General features: G+C 46.4%; 1 protein-coding gene across 1 annotated transcript; it reads right to left on the reverse strand.

Annotated features, from left to right (window-relative positions):
- Positions 1–269: 269 nt before the first annotated feature.
- On the reverse strand, positions 270–21,717 carry LOC130492420 (E3 ubiquitin-protein ligase TRIM7-like). The gene is made up of 8 exons (XM_056866171.1): positions 21,289–21,717; positions 19,733–19,897; positions 19,134–19,229; positions 16,950–17,180; positions 15,359–15,381; positions 12,251–12,369; positions 4,669–4,701; positions 270–787 (listed from the first exon to the last, which is right to left on the reverse strand). Exons 1-8 carry the CDS (start codon positions 21,715–21,717, stop codon positions 270–272), a joined length of 1,614 nt encoding a protein of 537 aa, XP_056722149.1.
- Between the last annotated feature and the right edge of the window lie 1,050 nt (positions 21,718–22,767).

A 22,767-nucleotide genomic window follows, 5' to 3' on the forward strand; every position in this document is an offset into this window, starting at 1 on the left:
CCCAGTAAAGCCAAGAAAAGAGAAAAGTCCAGAATATTTGTCTGTTCCTCTTGTGCTTGAGAGGAATGGGTGGCCGGAGGAGGCCGGGGGTGTGGTGTGTGTGTCTCTATTCCTTGACAACAAACTGAAATGTGTTTCTGTCACTTTCAGAAATAAGATACAAAGTGGAGGGGGGGAGGAAATCTTGGGAATTTTTACTCCAGTCAGTTTTGGGGTCTGGGAGCCCCGGAGAGGCCTCATTTGGTGCTCCTGGTGTGGAGAGGAGGGTCTTAAGGAGAGAGCTTGAGGTGGGCTTTTTCCCATGGCCAAAAGAAGGGCAGGAGGGTCTCTCCACGGAAGGAGGCTCCAGAGAACTCATACAGAAGGGCTCCTCGGTCAGCTTCGTAAAAGGCCACTCGGCCCCCAGCGTAGTCCAGGCAGACTCGGATCCTCTTCAGCTCCCCACTCAGGGACAGGAGAGGGTGTTTGCCTTTTCTGGCAGCCTGGTAGCAGCCCCCCCACTTCCCCACAGCCCAGACCCCTTCCTCAGGACTAAAGGTGATCCCTCCCTTCCTCCTCACAGACTTTCTGGCCACCCCCACCCGCCATCCTCCCTCACTTCCCACAAGGACATCCCAGAAATGGCGGCCTGCTGTGAATCCCTCCCGGCCCAGAACAATGTAATGGCTTTCAAATCTCTCAGGATTGCTGGGCAGAGCTTGAGCTTTTCCTCCATCTCTCACGCTTTTCTGATCCTCAGACAGGATAAGGTAGGGATGGGCCGTGTCTGGATCCAGAGTCACATTTGCTGTTGGGGGGAAAAACAAGGAGACAAGAAGAGAAGCATTTTCAGCCGGGAGATTTCTCCGCCTCTGCCCTGTTCTGCCTCCTCCTCCTGCTCCCACCTCTTCATAACCCCCTCCTGGATTCACAGATTCTCTCCTGCCTTCTCCTGACCTGCTGAAAGGCAGAGCAGACTTCCTCTGAGCTTCAAGAGGAGGCAGATAAAATGCACAATAAAAACCCACAGGAACACAACCTATTTCCTACCATATCCTATCCCAAAGCAGGGGACCATGGATAACTCAGTCACAGGGTTTGTGTGTGTGTGTGTGTGTGTGTGTGTGTAAGAAATCACATGAGAGAACATTTATACAAACACCCAAATCACATGAAGATGAGCAGAGGCACAGAATGGGTTGAACGGGTCGTGGCTCTCAGTCCTGATCCGAGACACATCTCAAACTGGGTAATACCGCTGAATTTGGCTTTCATTGACTCTGAATAAAACACAGAGACTGAAAGGGGTTTCCCACTGCTTTCAGCCTGCCGGGGAGATGTGTTTCTCACTTGGTATTTGGGACCATTTTGGATGGGATTGGGGTGGTTTCTATGTATCAGTGAAAGAACAAAGATTGGACTAAATGCAGCTTCTCAGGGAATGTGCTGTAAGGTAACATTATGACAGCAGTAAAGTGGAGCTAAAGGCCTGCCTGCCCCCCTCAGAGGATGCATGAGAGATCAGACCTTCACAACCCAGCCTGAAGAATCTGCCTTCCACTCTTTTTAAAGATTGTAACATCCAATCTGATGAAGGTCTCTGGTGTGCTTGGGAGCTTACACAATGTTTGTGCCAATTTAAATAATAAATAATGAAGGTATTACATGAATTTTGCAATGGTTTGGAGGTTTTCCATGGACCACTACGGCTGTACAAGTTTTTCCTGGATCCCAAGAATGATAATTCTACTCAACCCAACCTTCAAGTATTTGTTCTAAAAAATGATCTCTTCTCCTGTCATTCAAGGTGTCTCCCAGAACACCTTGAATCAAAAACACCCCAATAACAGTTTCTGTGCTTCACAGCATAGGGAACTCGGGGGGAGAAAGACAGAGCAGGTTTTGCATTCCCTTGAAACTCTCTCTGTCTTCTAGAGAGACCCAGGTGCTTCGGGAGTGGTTTCCACACAGGGACGGGCTTGTGCAGTTTCCTTGTTGCTGGTGTAGTTAATGATAAAGCACAGCAACAACGAACTTCTGCATGACAGGTTTCCCTAACCAGTTTTCCTTCTCCAGTCCCCCAGCAGCACCCACCCCCCTTCCACTGGGGCTTTGTCATGGAAAAAAATATCAGTAGTGGCTTATCATTATATTGATGCCTTTCCCTGTATACTGTCACAACAGAAAGGTCTAGAGACTTACTTTTTAATGAAGGCTGGGAATTCAGAGAACAAGGTACGTGTATTGGTCAAACATTATATCTATGTAATGCTATGACAGTATTGCCTATTTCTTAAAAACTGAAAATCCCCCCAGAGGTGGAGAACGAAATAGCACCACCAGGACTGGGTCAGGGAAATGGCTGTCATGTAGGTGGGAAAATCTGAATTTTTCCACCCACATAGCAGCCATCCAGGCTTTACTGAAAACCAGGTTTGAGAAAGTGGAGAAGACTTGGGAAACCCCAGCAGCTGTGCAAATGTGGTGAGGAAGCAGATCACCTGTGAGAAGATGGCCAGGACCAAGCTAGAACTGACCAAAAATGGGCATTCATTCATGTCCCCTCCCTACTCCTGTGGTAGCAACTTATTGACAGCTTTGCAAAAATTAAGCCCCGTTGTTGTATCCTCCGTGGCAATTAAAAAAGAGCTGCAATATTACCAATTGGAACTTCCTCTAGACTAGAGTTACCATCACAGAGCTATCAAACTTCAAGCACCACCTACCCTGGGCAGGAAAAACCAATGCCTCAATAGCCAACTTTGGCAGAAGAATACAAAGACTCTTATGGACTCAGCCAAACAACAAATGTCCTTATGCATCAAAAATGGGTTTCCTTGCCTCATGTATATTTTTCAGAGCCTTGAAAACGCTGTTCCAGGGGTGTTGATATGTCATAATTGTTATTTGGTCGAGCCGGTCCATACCTCGGCAGCCCAAATTGGGAGCAGGAGTGGGAGGGGTGGCTTGCAGGCTGGGTAAGAGATCTCTCCAAGGGGCCAGATATGTCACACAGGCCAGATGTTGGACACCTCAGTCTGCACTATTCTGATGCTTGCAAATTTGGAAACCAAAGGGTAAAAACATTTTAAAGCCGACTTAACTTTTAAATGTGGCAGAACTGGCTGGAAAACGACCTTGCTGCCCTGAAAACAGCCATATATCTAATATCCTGGAGATATAGCTTCAAAAACCAGTTCTGCAACTTTACTGAAAGCTTTGGGAAAGGACTGATATTCTACTACAAAAAAATATACCCAAAATACCAGAAATGATGTTATTGAGTATGATTCCTGATGACTTATCTACACAAAGAACTTCTTTGATTTATGCCACAACAGCTGCGAGATTGCTTTATGCAGCGAAATGGAAAGGGACCGAAATTCCCGAGAAAAAAGACTGGATTGTTAAAATGTTTGAAGTGGCAGAAATGGCAAAACTCACAGCTATCTTAAATGAAGAAAATGATGTTCAGTTTTTGGGGGAATGGGAGGCGTGGATGAATTATTGTGAATTTGAGTTAAAATTGGGAAGAATGGAAGAATATTTTCTAATCTGATCCAGAGGTTTTTTTTGTTTTGTTTTTTTATAATGAATAAGTATAATTATATTTACTAACAGATTATGTTATTTAAAAAATTTTTAAATGGTATTAATAGATTATTAAGATTAGATCAACTACGACGGGATGAACTTTTTATTAAGAGGCAGATAGAGGTGAAGGGGAAGTCATAAATTTTCCAAAATTTTCTTTTTTTTCTTTATATATTGTATGGAATTATAACAACATTAAGTCAGAATTGAAATTTTATATTGTTATAGATGTTGTTTATTGCAATGGAAAATTTGTAATATAAAACCCAATAAAATTTATATTAAAAAAAAAAAGTATTCATTTAAAACCACCAACAACTGACCCTACGCAGAAGGGAACAAAACAGAGCGAAGCCAAGGTTCAACCTGCATACATAGATGCAGGAAACGGAAGTTCCCGAGCCCAGTTCACAGCGGTGATAGAAAACATCCGTCTTCCTTCTGTCTGAATTCACTCTACAGCCTCCTCCTGCCCAGAAGTGCGCATCCAAGTGACAGACGGGGAGGCGGAAGACCAAGCTAAAGAGGAGGCTGGTGTGTGACAGGCACGTCATTCCTGTTCTTCTCCCGAACATCAAACACAAATTGTGTGTGAACAACTGGAAAACAGCACCAGGGCAGGCTGGAGGTATGCCTCTATATACTTCCATTCCACAAATGTAGCTTTAAAAAAACAACAACGTGAATCCAATACTCCATTTATAGCACCTTGAAACCGAGGGAAACCTGCAAAGCAGGTAGGGAAATCCACTGAGAGAAATGGGATTCCCAACCTGGTTTGTGCCTCTCATGGGGAGGATTCTGAAAAACCCTCAAGGGCTGATGCCCAACAACCGTTCTCTCATTGTTTCAATATGGCGGCAGATAGGTGAAAGGAGGCAGTTCATCCCCTCAGCATTCACCTTCTCTTTCACCCTGACAGACCTCCTCAGAACAAGAAGGAGCTGGCTGCGACAGGGAGTGAGAGAGGTTGAGGAACAAAACAAGAGCGTCCAGTAATGTTATCTCTGGAAAACATGCAGTAGAAGAACACAAATTGTAAGGTAAAGTTTTTCGGTTAAGAAATAATTGATCGGTGTATGAAGAAAAAGATACCTTTCTGCAGGTGAAGTCCAGAATCCAGAGTGTCTGAGGAAGCAAAGGAACCCAAAGTGACAAATCTTGTGATAAAAACATCAGTTAATAATATCATCTGTTTTTCTCTTGGGGAGGGAAGGTGCCATGATATAGCCCCCCCTCCCCGACTCATCAGATCTCGAAAGCTCAGCGGGGCTCCCTTGGATGGGAGACCAAAGAGGATTCTGCAGATTAAGGCAAATATATATATATATATCTGCTTCTCCCTTGCCTTGAAAACCTCTTTCCTGGGTAGCCATAAGTGACTTGATGGCACATGCATACATATTTCTTCTGAGTTTCTGGGGGAAATTCTTCACAAATTTCACTGATGCGGGAATATTTACATTTCTTTTCACCAGTCACTTTGAGTGACTGGAGATTCACTTCATAGAAAGTATGCTAAGGACTGTGGCCCAAGGGTCCACTCCAGCTAAACCTAGGATCCTTCCAAAGGGAGGTTCCACAGTGCCATCCTAAGCAGACTTACATCCTTCTAAGCCCACTGATTTCAATGGGCTTAGAAGGGCATAACTCTGCTTAAGACAGCACTATCAGTCTCCCTTGAGAATACTCTGTGGGCTCAGCTACAACAGACTCAAGCAAACACACAGTCAAAGGGGACGGTTTGGATTGGTCCACTTTGGTCACAAAAACAGGAAAACCGAAAAGGGAGACCTCTGAATGGAGGAGAGGGGGAAACGGTGTATTGCACCAGAGATTGCAAAGTGTTTATGTAACTGGTTATGGCTAATACAAAAATATACAATTGTAGTAAAAAAGGTAAAGGTCCCTGTGAGAGCACCAGATCTTTCCTGACCCATGAGGTGACGTCTCATCCTGATGTTTCCAAGGCAGACTTTGTTTATGGGGTGGTTTGCCAGTTCCTTCCCCAGTCATCTTCCCTTTACCCCCAGCAAATTGGGTACTCATTTTACCAACCTAGGAAGAATGGAAGGCTGAGTCAATTTTGAGCTGGCTACCTGAAACCAACTTCCGTCGAGATCGAACTCAGGTCGTGAGCAGAGCTTGGACTGCAGTATTGCAGCTTTACCACTCTGCGCCACGGGGCTCTTGTTGTACAGAGTAGACAATCAAAAAAATGCTGATAACATTGAAAAATCCAAAGGCTAGCCAAATAACATCAAAAGGCGCATAGACTAAAATGTTTCCACAAGTGCTAACAGAGTGAGTGTGACTCATATGTGACATACTACAGTCATAATGAACCGAAGGAAAAGCATTATCAAAAGTAAAAAAATCACAAGAGAACAGTGTTGGTATGCCGGCTGATATTCCATTTCAATATCTTCTTCTTTGAACGGTGACCTTGTGATTTCAGATTATCATCCAAATAAAGAAAACTATCAATATAAACCACTGAAGCCAGAAATTCATAGAATCATAGAATTGGAAGGAACCACCAGGGTCGTCAAGTCCAACCCCCTGCACAATGCAGGAAATTCACAACTACCTCCCCCCCACACCTAGTGACCAGAAGATGGCCAAGATGCCCTCCCTCTCATCATCTGCCTAAGGTCACAGAATCAGTATTGCTGACAGATGGCCATCTAACCTCTTCTTAAAAACCTCCAGGGAAGGAGAGCTTATCACCTCCCGAGGAAGCCTGTTCCACTGAGGAACCGCTCTAACGGTTAGAAAATTCTTCCTAATGTCTAGACGGAAACTCTTTTGATTTAATTTCAACCCGCTGGTTCTGGTCCGACCTTCTTGGGCAACAGAAAACAACTCGGCACCATCCTCAATATGACAGCCTCTCAAGTACTTGAACATGGTTATCATATCGCCTCTCAGTCTTCTCCTCTTCAGGCTAAACATACCCAGCTCCTTCAACCTTTCCTCATAGGACTTGGTCTCCAGACCCCTCACCATCTTTGTTGCCCTCCTCTGGACATGTTCCAGCTTGTCTAGATCTTTTTTAAATTGTGGTGCCCAAAACTGATCACAGTACTCTAGTTGAGGTCTAACCAGAGCAGAGTAAAGTGATACCATCACTTTGCATGATCTCGACACTATACTTCTGTTGATGCAGCCCAAGACTGCATTTATCTTTTTAGCTACCGCATCACACTGCTGACTCATGTTCAGTGTTTGGTCTACTAAGACCCCGAGATCATTTTCACACACACTACTGCTCAGACAAGTCTCCCCCATCGTATACTTATGCCTTTGATTTTTCCTACCTAAATGCAGAACTTTACATTTGTCTTTGTTGAAGTGCATTTTATTAGTTCTAGCCCACTTCTCCAGCCTGTCAAGATCATCCTGCATCTTGGCTCTGTCTTCTACCGTATTTGCTACCCCTCCCAATTTAGTATCATCTACAAATTTAAGAAGTATCCCCTCTATTCCTTCATCTAAATCATTTATAAAGATGTTGAACAACACAGGGCCCAGCACAGATCCCTGAGGAACTCCCCTAGTCACTTCTCTCCAAGTGGATGAGGAACCATAAACTAGCACTCTTTGGGTGTTCAATTCAAATAAGCCTGTGCAGACTGGCAGGCAGTGAGGCTGAAGAAGGTATTGAAACGGTGCCTGGGAAATCGTATACATTTGACTTTAAAAGAGGGAATTTCTCTAAAATGAGCAATCTGGTAAAAAGAAAGTTGAAACGAACAGTTAGGACCGAAACAGGAAAAATGGTATAAAGGCCAAGAGGTCACCACCATGACTAATGGGTAAGTTGAAGGAAGCAATGAGAGAGAAAAAGGCTTCCTTCAGAGACTGGAAGGCTTGCCCAAACGAGGCAAACAAAAGTAAACACAAAAGTGCACAAAATAAATGCAAGTAGACAATTAGGGATGCAAAGAAGGATTTTGAGAGCCATATCACTAAACTCATCGAGGAGAAGAAGAGCTGGTTTTTATACAACAACTTTCTCCACCACTTAAGGAAGAATCAAACCGGCTTACAATTACCTTCTCTCCCCTCCCCACAACAGTCACCCTGTGAGGTAGGTGAGGCTTGTGGTGGGAAATTTTTAGTATTAAACATTTATTTTGTTTGTGTTAAAAAAAGAACCATTTATAGGCCTTAACTTATAGTTTAAAAATCATATTAAGGCCTGACTCTGGCTTTTAGCCTTCAGCTGCTTCTAGTCTGACCCCATCTTCAAATTAGGGCCTGTGATCTTAGAGGAAATTGCATGCCTAGGCACACTAGGTGCTTACAATTATGTTTCCAGACCAGCAACAACATTATCTGCTAGACTGGGGAAAGTTGTTTGAGAATACAGGCTTCACGGGCAGACAATTGTCAGGGACTCTTTCAACTAAGTAACATATCAGGAACAGAAAGTTTCAAAGCACAGGCCCATCTCCGGAGAGTTTGTGAGCAGGGCTATTGTAAAGATCTCTTTCCCATGGTTTAGCCTTTAAAAAGTCTCGCGAGATCCCTGCTCTTTATCATTCTGGGGAAAGAAATTAGGCTGTAGCCATCTTTCCTTAGAGTGATCCAGAGATCTCTGATAACTGTTCGTCTGTGTATATGTGGGTCTGTTAAATTCTGCCTTGAATATTGAAATTGAGTACTGTTTCTTTCCTTGCTTTATATTTTCCTGTAAGCTTAATAAATCTGTCTGGTTCACTATCATAACGTTTGTGTAGTATGAAAGAGTTTTAAGGGGGTCTAGTATGTTTGTGTAGAATGAAAGAGTTTTAAGGGGGTGTAGTATGTTTGTGTAGTATGAAAGAGTTTTAAGGGGATGTAGTACGTTTGTGTAGTATGTAAGACGTTTGTGTAGTATGTAAGAGTTTTCTGATTATCTGAGGGTGCCTTGTGTGCACAAGTCTGTGTTAGCTTTACATTCTCTGGCCATTGCTTTTGGTGAGTAGAGCAGGCAGGGAAATTCCAATTCAAGAACCCAGGGGAGAACTAAAAATTCTCCCGTCAAGGCTGAGAGAGCTGTGACTGGCCCAAGGTCACCCAGCTGGCTTCATGCGTAGGAGTGGGGAAACAAATCCAGTTCACCAGATTAGCCTCCGCCACTCTTAAGCACTACACTACGCTGGCTCCCTTTCAATACATTAGGAACAGCAAACAAGCGAGGGAAGCAGTTGGACCATTGGATGACAACGGGAGTAAAGGAACACTAAGGGAGGATAAAGCGATTGTTGACAAGCTAAATGAAATCTTCTCAGCTGTCTTCACTGTTGAAGATATACCTTTTCCTAAAGAGGTGTTTTGGGGAGAGGAGAATGAGGTACTGGGGCAAATAGTGGTGATAGCATACGGGCCTGCCTAAAACTCCTGGACTGGACCTGGCAACCTGCTATGCAGGCACATGACTACTTTCCAGCCGCGCGCCTGCTCAAAACGCTACTGGGCAGTCGCTGCGCGCTCCGTTGTAACGAACTCAGCTGCTCCTGCGAGCACCGTGCAGCTAGCAGCTAGGAAGCAGATGCAGGGGCAGCCTCCGGTGAACCTGAGAGAAGCCATGTTCCTGTACAATGACTGTTCCAGCCGCAGCCATTTCATGTCAAACACCCCCCCTCTTGCAACATCCACTGCTTAATGGGCCGTCAACAGCAATCCTGATATCAAGATGAGTCGTTCCTCCTGCTAAGCAGCAGAGATCCCAGGACATTTGCATAGATCGCACCCATTGTCCCAAAGTATTAATCTTGTCAGCAAAGACTTTCCAATTCCTCCAGGGTTGCAAAAGCCATTGGAATCAGAATAGATTTCCAAATTCTCCTCACCCCACCCAGGTAGCAGACCATTAAGGTCTTTTGTCACCCTTTTGTCACCTGGGAACCTAGCAGGGTTAATCCAATCAGCCCCCACCCCCTGAAAGAGTATAACTGAGGCCCCAGAAGTCCAGACGATCCCTTAGGCCTGCCCCTCCATACTGCCTGGCACTCTGCCAGAGTGGGCATTTATGCTTGGACACATAGGGGGTCTCCCCGTTCCCTTTTCATTTCCCATAGCCGCATGGAATTCAGGACGGACAACTACTCTGCAAGAGCGGTGCAGTACATTTCCTCCTCAGCCTGCCACATGGCAAAAGTCTCTCTATTCCTCTTTTTGATTCCTAGACTCTGTATGTTGTGTGATGTGTATGTGTAGTTTTGTATGTGCGTGTGAACATATAATCTGAGTAAATTCCTTTTAACCTAATTCCATTGCTTCTGCCTCTTTACTGGTCATGGTATGGACTCTGGTAGACAAAGGTTGCATCCCTGCTTAAATTATGCCCATTGCCGGTTATTGATTCGCTAATTCCCCCCATATAACAATTCATAACTGGGCATTTTGGCTAACAGTGGTAACAAGGCAGGAAGTTCTAAGACTTATAGACTAACAGCAAACTAACAAGTCACCGGGACCAGACGATATCCATCCTAGTGTTCTTCAAGAAGTCAAATGGGAAACTGCTGAATTTCTTGGGAATGTTTAGACTGGAAAAATGGAAGCTGAGGTTTTCGCTGTCTTAAATCACCTGGGGGATCTGCTTTTTGCTTCATTGTAAAAATCACATCTCTCATGGAGGTACCTGGGTGGCCACGGAGAGTTTGTAACATGTGAATCGGCCCTCAGTTTGACTCCCCATTCCTTCTTCACTGGCTGCTGTTCCCTGATTGTTGAGCTGTGCGCACATTTTCTAGATTGGAGAGGAAGGAATGGCTAATTTAAAAGTATCAGAAAGGCTTTCACTTAGAGGAGGGCAGAGCGCTGTTCCTGTTCGCAGCAGAAGATAGGACTTGGAATAATGGGTACAAATTATGAGCAGAAAGGTACCAGCTGGACATTAGGAATTTTTTTCTTACTGTGAGTTGTTCAGCAGTGGAATCAGCTACCTAGGGAGGTGGTGAGCTACCCCCCTCACTGAGTCTTCAAGTAGAGGCTGGATGAATAGTTGTTGTCAGGGATACTCTAGGTTGGTCCTGCATTGAGCAGGGGGTTGGACTAGATGGCCTGTATGGCCCCTTCCAACGCGATGATTCTAGGATTCTAGCAATGATTCTAGCATGTCCCTAAGATCAGCCTCAGTACAAAAGGACTGGAAAATGGCCAATGTAACACACATCTATAAAAAGGGCTCCAGGGGGGACCCAGGAAATTACAGGCCAGTTAGCTTAACGTCTGTTCCAAGTAAATTGATGGAAAGCATTATTAAAGATAGAATTATCAAACATATAGAAGGACAAGCCCTGCTGAGCAAAATCCAACATGGCTTCTTCAAAGGTTGGTCCTGTCTCACTAACTTTTAAATGTTTTTGAAAGTGTCAACAAGCATGGGGACAAGAATGAGACATAGTGTATTTGGATTTCCAAAAGGCTTTTTGCAAAGTCCCCCACCAAAGATTGCTAAGCAAACTTCATTGTTAAGGGATAAGAAGACAAGTCCTCCTGTGGATTAGGAGCTGGCTAAAAAATAGGAAGCAGAGAGTAAGAATTGATGGTCAGTTCTCCCAACGGAGGGATGTGAGCAGAGGCATCTGGGTTGGGACCGGTGCTTTTCAACCTGTTCATCAATGACCTGGAGTGTGGCCAGGTGTGCAGATGATACCAAATTATTTAGGGTGATTAACATAAAAACGGATTGCGAAGAGCTTCAAAAGGATCTCTCCACACTGGAGGAATTGGCATTGAAATGGCAAAGGAGATTCAATATAAGCAAGTGTAAAGTGATGCATATTGGGGCAAAAAATCCCAACTTCACATATACACTGGGGAATCTGTGCTGACAGTGACAGACCAAGAAAGGGATCTTGGGGTGGTAGTGGATATCTCAATGACAATGTCAATCCAGTGTGTGGCTGCTGTGAAAAAGGCCAAATCCATGCTGGCCATAATTAGACGAGGAATAGAGAACTGCTGCTATCATACTGTACAAATCTATGGTGAGACCACACTCAGAATACTGTGTACAGTTCTGGTCACCACACCTCAAAAAGGATATTGCAGAGCTTGAGAAGGTACAGAAAAGAGCAACCAAAATGATCAGGGGACTAGAGCAACTGCCCTATGAGAGCGGTTAAAATGCTTAGGGCTGTTTAGCTTGGAAAGAAGGTGGTTAAGGGAAATATGATGGAGATCTATAAAATTATGCAAGGTATGGAGAGAGTGGACAAGAAGCTTTTCTCACTCATAATACTAGAGCGCGAGGTCATCTGCTTAAGCTGGAGGGTGAGAGATTCAAAACAGATACAAGGAAGTATTTCTTAACATAATGCATAGTTAAATTGTGGAACTCCCTGCCCCAGGATGTAGTGATGGCCGCCAACTTGGTAAGCTTTAAGAGGGGAGTGGACATGTTCATGGATACAACTCATGATGCATACCTATTCTTAGTAAGCTTTAAGAGGGGAGTGGACATGTTCATAAATACTAATCATAATGCATACCTATTCTTTCCTGTATCAGAGGAGCATGGCTATTATATTAGGTGCTGAGGAATACAGGCAGGATAATGCCGCTTCAGTTGTTTTGCTTGTGGGCTTTCTAAAGGCACCTGGTTAGCCACTGTGTGAACAGACTGCTGGACTTGATCGGCATCGGTCTCATCCAGCATGGTCTTTCTTACGTTCCTTACCTTTGAATTGCTCCTTGATGCTCTCCAAAAGGGGATTTAAATCCGGCAAGTCCCAGATGCGGGACTTCAGTGCAAGAAGAAAAACCACTGGTTCCTCAAATGCCTCCTTTTCTTTATACCTTGATAAAAATCATGTCAGGTTACCATCCATCCAATTCAGAATCACCTCCCCGCCCCAGGCAGATCAGAGAAACACAGGAAGGAATCAGCAGAAATCCAAGAGACCCAGGCTGAGGCTGAAAGCAGAGCCAGATGGGAGGGCTCTTCGAAGAGCAATGTCCATCTCACTGTGGCTCCTGAGACCCCAAAGCCACACAGGAGCTGAAGGGAATGGCTATTAAAAATAAAACACAGCCCATTTGGGCTCAGAAAACCACCTTAGGGAGAGAAAGGGCTCCTGCAGCCCCTCCCCCCAGCCATTATCCTCTGCTGAAGCTGCACTGAGGGGGGGAGTTATTTCTCAATTTTTGCTGCACCACCTGGACTATTCTGTGTGTGTGAAGCAGCAGAAATGCAGGGGCTGTTTCAGCATGAAAAATGCCTGGGAGGGGGAGGCAGGAGCCCTTCCTCTCCTGCGGCGGCATTCCGAGACCAAATGGGCTCTGCTTTCTTTTTTAACAAAGAAGAGAAAAAGGAAACCTCTGAAAAGGGGGAAAAGAGGTACAAAAATACCAGAGGTTTGGAACAATGATCTTGCCCCAGTTGCATTAGAAGCCGGAATTTCCATGGCAAATTCATAATATGTAGAACAGTATGATCTCAGAAGAAAAACATCTTCACTCCTACTCAAACAAAGTTCAGGTTTGATGAAGATTCGAAACAGGAACTAGCCGGCATCTTGTTTTTGTGGGGTGCCTTTTCATTCTTTATTCTTTTCTGCAGAATTACCACATGATGTATGGAACTGATATTTGTACTGCAATTGAGAATTGCTGAATTGTTGGCTGTAGTGTGGTGCAATTTTTAAATCACAAAAATAATCTTCTGTCTTTTTACTTCTTTAATATAAATTATACACCCTTTGGTAATGTTTTGTTTCTTTCTGAATCTGTGTTCCAGAACTCTGGTGCTTTTGAAATTCTTTTTTTTTTCTTTTTTCACAGCCATTCCCCACAGTTGCTGTGTGGCTGAGGGGAACCCAGACCCAACTCTGAAAAAAGCATCAAGTTTGGCCTCAAGAACAGCAACCCCACATCCCCTGCCCAGATCTGCCTTGCAAATGAAAGAAAGAGAAAGTTGGTGTGGTTAAAGTTCTGGACTTTAGAGTTAGAATTAGGGGAGGGATTGTGGCTCAGAGGAAGAGCATCTGCTTGACATGGAGATGGTCCCGGGTTCAATCCTTTGCATCTCCAGGTTCTAGGTGGGGTAAAAGACCTCTGCCAGAGACCCTTGAGAGCCACTGCCACTCTGAGTAGAAAGTACTACCTTCGATGGACCAATGGTCTGATTCAGTCTACGGTGGCTTCCTGTGTCCTGCGACTAGGACTGTAGGACCATTGTGGGCTTCGTAGAGGCACCTGGTTGGCCACTGTGTGAACAGACTGCTGGACCTGATGGCCCTTGGTCTGATCCAGCAGGGCTTTCCTTATGTTCTTATGACCCTGGTTGAATCCCATATGCAGCCATATGGCTCACTGGGTGACCTTAGACCAGTCCCTCTTTCAGACAGGGATTTGTGAGGATAAAATGGAGGAGGGCAGAATCAGGTTTAGTGCCTTCGTGTCTTTTCACCCCTCTCTCATAATACTAGAACTCAGGGGCCAATGAAGTTGAGAATTCCCTGCAGGTTGAGGTAGTGATGGCCATGAACACAGAAAGCTTTAAAAGAGGACTACACAGATTCATGGAGCAGAGGTCCATCAGAAGCTATGACAACTGGTGACTGAAGAGAACCTCCATAGCCAGAGGCAGCCAACCTCTAAAATATACTGCTAGGAGGCAGCAGCAGGGGAGGGCCTTGGCCTCTGTGCTGTGTTTGCTGGCTGTCCAGGGGCATCCCTTGGCCACTGTGTAAAACAGGATGCTGGACTAAATGGACCACTGGTCTCATTCAGCAGGCTCTACTTATGTTCTCGTGCGTGAGACTGAGAGACGGTGGAAGAAAACAGGTCAGATGACATCACCCGCAAGTGTCCTTCCTTCTGTTCCTTGTAATCATTTGTCCTTGGTGGGAGGCGTGGAAACTTCGAGCCCAATAATGTCATATGACAATTCTTCTTCCTTTCAAACTACCTGGGGAGACTTAAAGCAGAGGTGCGAATTTTCTGACCATCAGCGTATTCCTTATCATGGGTGGTTCAGCATGACAAATGCTTTATTTGGGAGGTCCTGTTGTTACCATGGCTGCCAACACAGCTCAGCGACAACATGGCTCCCTGATAGTGGGTTTCTGTGCCCCAAAGGGTGATGTGGAAAAAAAAGTCAAAAAGCACGCAGGTGGGGGAATCACTGCCATTCCCGCCTCACCACAGCCTTGAATGTGCGGCAAATGGCCAATGTGGAAACAGCCAAGGACAAATCTGAGTAGGAGCAGCCATGTGGTTGCAAGAACACACATGGAAAGATGGGACACACCCACCAACTCCTGCTTCCTCATGTGTAGTCTCCCCCTACCCTCCTTAACAAACGAGCAAATCGAATTGGGTTGGGTGGTCATCCCCGTGTTCAACTCTGAAGTGCCCCCGTAGTCAGCCCCAATGCCAATCAAGGCATTATCTGGGCCTAATAGTTTCCTAACTGCCCTTTTGTGGAACAAATGTAGCTGAAGAGACTCAAACCCTGTATTTCCTGGGGTAGTTTTTAAAATGTGGCTTTGGAAGCTGAGGAGGGCAGGGTTCGGGGAAGGACTTCAATGCCATAGAGTCTAACTGCCAAAGCGGCCATTTTTTTCCAGGTGAAATTATCTCTATTGGCTGGAGATCAGTTGTAATAGCAGATCTCCAGCTAGTACCTGGAGGTTGGCAACCCTATTTGCCACTGACGGATGGAGATCCATGATCTTACTTACACCCGATTTGGCCCTCAGCCATGATCCTGAAGGAGCACATTCTTCACGGGATACCCAAATCCCTCCAGCATTAAGAAGGTTAATGAGAAAGATCCACTTACCTCTGCAAGGTGCTTCTGGCATCCTAAAGAAAAATGGCAGAGAGAGGGAAGAAGAGAGACCTCAATGCTTGCTAAAAGGCCACACCAGGAAGACCCCCTCAGACCCTGGGAGATTTTGCACTCTGGCCCTTCTCTTGCGTCCAGTTAGCAGACTCCCCTCAAAGGCTGGGGGGCATCTCCATAAAAGTGGGAGAAAATCTCCGTGAGGTTAATATCGACAAAGTGGAGCTATTTTAGAGCAGAACTGGGTGATCTGATTTGACCACTCAACAGTGGCTACTTTCACAAAGGGATTTTTCATCACATGGAAGGCAAGAAGCCCTCAGATTAGGAAATGTAGCTCTTGTGGCTCCCTGTGGCCGCAGAGGCATTCCCAGCAACGTTCCTTGCCTCAGCCCTGTGTCGCTGTTACTTTCCTTCCTTCTTTCCACGCTGGAGGGCATTTCCGAGGTATAAAAAAATAGCTATGTTACAGTTGCATTGTAACAGCATACCGGTCCCAACTTTCATATTTTGTTGCTGCAGAGTTATAACTAGAAATGTGCAGCCTGCACTTTACTTCCTTTAGAATGAAAGCTAGGAAATAGTGCAACAGATCATTATGATCTTACAATGCTAGAGCAATTGAGCCATTGCCCCTTTCTGTAAAGCCTGTGAAAAAGCTCTCCGATTGAAGGGAGGGAGGTGGTGGCTGCAGGGACTGAGGGGAGAAGAGCCAAACGCTTTAAAGGGCATTTCCCCCTTTAAAGGGAAAGGGGGGGGGGTCTGGGCACAAATGACACCACATCTGCATAGATGTGATCGGTTGGCATCAGCAAGCCCAGTGGTGCCAGCAACAGGTGTGTGGATGCCATTCCCCTACTACTTGTGATTGCCATTGTGTATCTGTGTGTGTGCATCTTTGCACACCCATCTATCTATCTGCATGCCACCAGTATAAGCTACATTCCCCGCCCTCACAGACATCCTCCTTTTAAAACTTGCTGTGAAAAATCTTGCCCATGACCGTTGTTCCTGGTTGTTTGGAAAGAGCCACCCATGAACCTGGTTTGACCTCTGTAGTTCCCCAGACAACTGGTTGACACACAAATACACTTCTGCTTCCAAGATGGAAGCCATGTGTGGGGGAGAAGGAGGAGGGGGAAGAGGAGGAGAAAAGTTGGTTTTTATATGCAGACTTTCTCTACCACTTAAGGGAGACTCAAACCAGCTTACAATCACCTTCCCTTCCCTCCCCACAACAGACACCCTGTGAGGTAGGTGGGGCTGAGAGAGTGTGACTTGCTCAAGGTCACCCAGATGGCTTCGAGTGTAGGAGTGGGAAAACAAATCCAGTTTACCAGATTAGCCTCCGCCATTCATGTGGAGGAGTGGGGAATCAGACCCGGTTCTCCAGATCAGACTCCACCGCTCCAAACTACTGCTCTTAACCTCTAGACAACACAACACAGGGGCAAGGGACTCGTGGGGGGAGTTTTGCAAGGTCGCTGCCCCTGGCTGGAGATGGAATGGGGCAGAAGGAGGCACAGAAAGGGTTTGGAGGCAGCCTCCTGCCAAAGGGGAGCCTGGGCTGTTCCTCCCACACTCCTACCTGCAGGAGTTCACTGGCCGGCTGCTGACACTTCTCCTCCATCTCCTGGATGAGGCTTTTAAGAGAGGAAAGTGCCTCAGAGAGTTTGGCCAGGCGCTGGTCCGTTTTCCATGCTACCTCCTTCTCCACCTCTTCCATTCGGGTCAGCAAAAGCCTCTCTTGCTTATCCAGAAATTTATGCAGTTGCCTGAACTTGTTCGCTGTCTCCTGCCACTCTCCTTTGGTTTGCTTCTGAGATGGGAAAAGGAAGAAAAGAAGAATACAGCCAGTCTTTGCAGTGGGAAGAGGGACATAGGAGACTCCTATCAGAAGGGCACTTTTGACTTTCCCAACACTGGGTAGGAAAAGAGAGATTCAGAAGGATCCATCCAAAGTACACGTGATTTATCTTTGCATTATTTTCTTAGAATCATAGAGTTGGAAGGGACCACCAGGGCCATCAAGTCCAACCCCCTGCACAATGCAGGAAATTCACAACTACCTCCCACACACACACACACACTCCTAGTGACCAGAAGATGGCCAAGATGCCTTCCCTCTCATCATCTGCCTAAGGTCACAGAATCAGCATTGCTGACAGATGGCCATCTAACCTCCTCTTAAAAACCTCCAGGGAAGGAGAGCTTACCACCTCCTGAGGAAGCCTGTTCCACTGAGGAACCGCTCTGTTAGAAAATTCTTCCTAATGTCTAGACGGAAACTCTTTTGATTTAATTTCAACCGGTTGGTTCTGGTCCAACCTTCTTGAGCAACAGAAAACAACTCGGCATCCTACTCTATATGACAGCCCTTCAACTACTTGGTCCTTCAAGTACTTCAGCCCTCATAGGACTTGGTCTCCAGACCCCTCACCATCTTTGTTGCCCTCCTCTGGACACGTTCCAGCTTGTCTACATCCTTCTTCTTGGAGTGGTTTTACTTTACAAAACTCAAACATGTGCTGCAGCTTCTCACATCTCTTCCTCCCCATGTATAGACATTATGGTTATTTCCAGAACCCTTTTTATCTCAGAGCTATAAGAGGAAAGGTGTCCCCTTTAATAGTCACAAAAGTTGGTTCTTGTAGGTTATCCGGCTGTGTAACCGTGGTCTTGGTATTTTCTTTCCTGACGTTTCGCCAGCAGCTGTGGCAGGCATCTTCAGAGTAACACTGAAGGACAGTGTCTCTCAGTGTCAAGTGTGTAGGAAGAGTAATATACAGTCAGAAAGGGGTTGGGTTTGAGCTGAATCATTGTCCTGCAAAAAGTAACAAAGGTAATGTGCCAACCTTTGTCCTGTAAGTATCAAGATAAAGTGCTAATGAGGGTGTGGTATGTTAATATGGAACCATTGTATCCTGAAGTGATCTGTTAATGTGTGAAATCCAAAGCTAATCTGCATGGCTATTGTGGACTGTAGTCTTTGTTAGTCTGGAGGTTTTCAAGACAGGAAGCCAAGCCTTATTCATTCTTAAACTCTCTTCTGTTAAAGTTGTGCTGATGTTTATGAATTTCAATGGCTTCTCTGTGCAATCTGACAAAATAGTTGGTAGAATTGTCCAGTCTTTCAGTGTCTTGGAATAAGACCCTGTGTCCTGTTTGTGTCAGTCCATGTTCAGCCACTGCTGATTTCTCAGGTTGGCCCAGTCTGCAGTATCTTTCATGTTCTTTTATCCTAGTTTGTATGCTGCGTTTTGTTGTCCCGATGTAAACTTGTCCACAGCTGAAAGGTATACGATATACTCCTGCAGAGGTGAGGGGGTCTCTTTTGTCTTTGGCTGATCGTAGCATTTGTTGTATTTTCTTGGTGGGTTTAAACATTGTTTGTAGGTTATGTTTTTTCAAAAGTTTCTCCATCCTATCAGTGACTCCTTTAATAAATGGCAAGAATACCTTTCCTATGGGAGACTGTTTTTCCTGAGTTTTCTGATTTTTGTTTGGTTTAATGGCCCTTCTGATTTCATTCTTGGAGTAGCCGTTTGCTAGCAGTGCGTGATTTAGATGATTAGTTTCTTCCTTGAGAAACTTGAGAAACACAAAAGTTCTTTCTAAGTGGACTTTCATTACCTTTTCTGTGGGAAACCAATCCATTCCGAGTGAGAAGAGATGGCCTTCTCGCTTGACTTTTCTGCATTTTGTACTCAGTGTCCCCCTCCCAATGTATATTTCCAGTGTCTGTTCACCTCCCAACAATAAGGACACTTACGAGCAGGTCTTGGCTTTCCTTCAGTACACTGGCTTTATACGCCAGAATATCTTCCTTCTCCTTCTGCAGCCTCTCCATACAATTGCAGAACTGATCCTGTGGAGGGGGGAGGGCAAAGTCCCAAAATTGTGGATTGGTTCTTTTTACTATAAATCATAAAGCAATACTGTCATCAAAGCCCAATAAGTGTAGGATGTCCCGCCCCATGCAACCCCTGGCCAGAGGGTTAACAGCAACTCCAGGCTAGCAATTTTTTTTAAATGGAAGAATATTGTGTGGTGGGGAAATAGTTAAAGCCTTCTTCCAACAGGCTGCTGCCCCCTGGTGTCTTGGCAGGACAATCAGCTGGCCAGACATCAACACAGCCAGCCCTGAAGAGTGCCAACGTCCCAACGTCACCACATGAGCACAAACGGAGGGCAATTGGGAAGGGAGCAACCAAGCCAGGAGACGGGCAACAAAGAGATGTTGTCAGTCCCCTTTTGGGCCCAAGACCTGAGCGCTTCCCTATGAAAAGTGTCATGGGACTCCCAGGAGTGCAGCTAGAAAGGATCCACACATGATCTTCCCCCCCATCATCCACCATGTCAATTTCCAACCTTGTACTCTTGGGAAGCCTCCTCCACAGGAATTATTTTGTGATCTTTGTGCTCCTGGGACTGGTCACAGACCACGCAGATGGGGGCTTCATCGTCCTTGCAGAAGAGCTCCAGCGGCTTCTGGTGCTTCTGGCAAACTCTCTCCTTTCTGGTTTCCACGACTGTCTGATGCCAAAAACAAAAGAACCACATTTGTTTTATTCCCCCACCCCCATATTTTTGAACTCTCCCTCTCTCTGTACTTGGAATTATTGGACATAATTGGTGTCTTATTCAGAAAAAAATGTATAGGAAAGAGATGTAACCAAGCTTTTGTTGATGCCTCATAATTCCTGGCTCAGAGTAAACCGAACACACCCTGCATCTACTTTGCCAGTCAGCAAATCCACCCCCAGATCCTCAGCTGGTGGCTTCCCCCTCCTCTAGTAATAAGATTTCAAGTAGCATCTGAGGCTGTTGTAGAAGGAGGAAACCAATAACTGTGAGAATTGGAAAAACCCTGGCCCAAATATTTTTCAAAACATATCCATTTTGTTTTCAGTGAAAGTGATGGTGAATTCCAGCCCCCCCACCACCTTTTAAAGCCTGCGGGTACCTTTGGAATTTTGAGAGGGGGTAGTGAGCGCCACCCAAAAATGGTATTGGAATTCCCCTCTTCAGTGGGCACCACTGAGCCGATCAACACCTTTCCTGGTGCCCGTGACGGGATGTACGAAACGAATGACAAGTCAGCCCATTGGAAGCAATGGGAGAGGCTGCACAGCCCATTGAAGATGGAGTCAATGCAAGACAACAGACACTCTCCTCGCCCATTATCTTCAATGGGCTGTGCAGCCTCTCCCATTGCTTCCAATGGGCTGACTTGCCATTTCTTTTAGTACATCCCGCCCGTGACACCTCTTGGACTGGCCATTCTCCTAAATTTCAATACAGGAGAAGCAACAGCATTCCCACTGTAAGTGATGGATGGGAGGAAATGGATCGTGTCTACGGGAGTCTGGGGGCACAAGGATCGAGAGCCCCTCCTCAGCAACCAAACTCCACCACCCACAAAGAGGGGTCTCCTGGTGGGATAGAGGGCAGGGCTTCGAAGGAGAACATGACCTTTGAATGGTTCTTGTGACCACCAACTCCTTTGGCAGCCCAACTGTGGCTGAACAGAGGAATCAAAATATAAAGCTGACATTATAAACAAACAACTGGAAAAGAGGCCCCAAAACGCTCAAGGCTGCTTTGGTCCAAAGGGAAAATCTGAGCCAGGCCCCAAGATGCAAAAAAAGTCTTCTCTCCTGGGGAAAGTGGGCACAGTACGAGCAGGGAAGGGTTAGACTGAGGGAAGGATCTGCCTAGCCCAGGATCCTTTTTCCAACTCTGGTCTATCCGATGGAGACAGCTAAAGGCTGGCGGGATCCTGGTTTTACTGTCAGGAAACTGGGGCATAAAATTAAATTGGTTTACTATCTACCAGCTGGGACTCTTTTCACTGTACTGACACTTCAGAGAAGCCAAGAAGATATCACAGCTCATCCCCAGCAAGATCCACAGAGATGTCTTACCTTCTTCTCTCCGGCAGGCTCCTCCGGAGGGATCACCTGGTGATCTTGGTGCTCCTCGGATCTGCAGAGGGGGGCTTCGTCCTCCTTGCAGAAAAACTTCAGGGGCTCCTGGGGCTCCTCGCAGACGCCCTTCCTTCGCTTCTGCCCTTTTCTTGTCCCCTCCTTTCCCTCCTGAGGACTCAGTTTCTGGATTAGCCCCGCCAAGTTGGCCAGCTGCCTGTTGGGCCGGAGGGTCCCCTCCTGCGCTCGCCCTCTGCACTGGGGGCAGCAGGAAGCCTCGGCCCCCGACGCCCCCCAGCTGCGGGTCAGGCAGGCGCGGCAGAAACTGTGGCCGCACTCGGCGATCATGACAAGATCCCTGAAATAGCCCAGGCAGACGGAGCAAGAGGCTTCCTTGCAGAGCTCCTTCAGGGGTCCCTCCGCTGCCATGGCTGCCTCTGCTAAGCGGGAGGGGGAGAGAAGAGTTGCAGTTTCGTTTCCCCACTTTCCAGAGCAGCTGCGGGGCGTTTCCCTCCCTGCAGCTGCTGCTGCGCACTCAACAGCCTGGCAATGGGCAGCTGGGAGGGGAGAGAGTTGCTAGGCAAAGGGCCCGGGGTGGACGGCAGACCCTGGGGAGGAAAGGGCTCCTTTGCACTCCTTTGGTGGGCACCTGCAAGCACCTGGGGGGAAGGGAGACGTTTCCCTTCGCCTCCCAGGGGAAGTCCGGGGAAAGTGGGGATGAAGCGGAGGGGAGCAGCCGAGCGGGTGTACCGCAGGCAGTAACTACATTCTCTTGCCCCTTCCCAAAATGACAGCTAGGTTCAGATCTCCCCCACCCTTCTTACTTGGGGGAAAGGGCAGAAACTCCCATTTGCCCCAGGAAACTGACTCAGGGAAGGAAGGAAGGAAGGAAGGAAGAGTTAAGTCCATGTGGGCGATACACAAGACCGGAGAAGGGAACTCCTTTATTGCGAACAGGCAGAACCGAAGTGTAGACCGGTGCCCAAACCCCTGCTTATATGCCCGCTTGGCCGCCTGCAGCCGCACACCCCCAAGTCCGTGGTTGGGCGGATGAACCCCAGTAGCCAATGGGAACATACAACTCAGGAGGCTGGGGAAAATCCACGCCCTTCAAACCTTTGAATGCATAAATGATACTGAGCTTCCTTTGTTCTCTGGTGAGTAACCCTGCATCTTATCTGTGGTTATTTCACCCCAGGTCTGTGTTTAGCTAAATAAAGAACTGTTGCTGTTAACTTAACCTCCTCCTTGTTGTCTGTCATTGGACTCTATAAGACAACCGGGCACTTCACCACCACCATCCCAGCTCTGTGGGCAGGCAGGCAGGGAGGAAAGGGGACCACTTCTGCCCCTATGCCATGCCCCCCTAAACCAGGCAGGTGGTGGCAGCAGCTCTGCTAGTGGGAGGGGGCAGGCAGGGGAGGGAGAGCTACCATTTCCCCCTCACCACCACATGAATCAGGCAGGAGGAGATGGTGG

The sequence above is a fragment of the Euleptes europaea genome, chromosome 1 (genome assembly GCF_029931775.1).
Source record: "Euleptes europaea isolate rEulEur1 chromosome 1, rEulEur1.hap1, whole genome shotgun sequence".
NCBI lineage: Eukaryota > Metazoa > Chordata > Lepidosauria > Squamata > Sphaerodactylidae > Euleptes > Euleptes europaea.

Coding starts and splice junctions, on each gene's coding strand:
- LOC130492420 (XM_056866171.1), bottom strand. CDS start 21,717: ATGGCAGCGGAGGGACCCCTGAAGGAGCTCTGCAAGGAAGCCTCTTGC. Junction 17,181..19,133: donor AGGAAAGCCAAGACCTGCTC/GTAAGTGTCCTT, acceptor TTCCCATCTCAG/AAGCAAACCAAAGGAGAGTG. Junction 788..4,668: donor TGGACTTCACCTGCAGAAAG/GTATCTTTTTCT, acceptor TCCCCCCAACAG/CAAATGTGACTCTGGATCCA.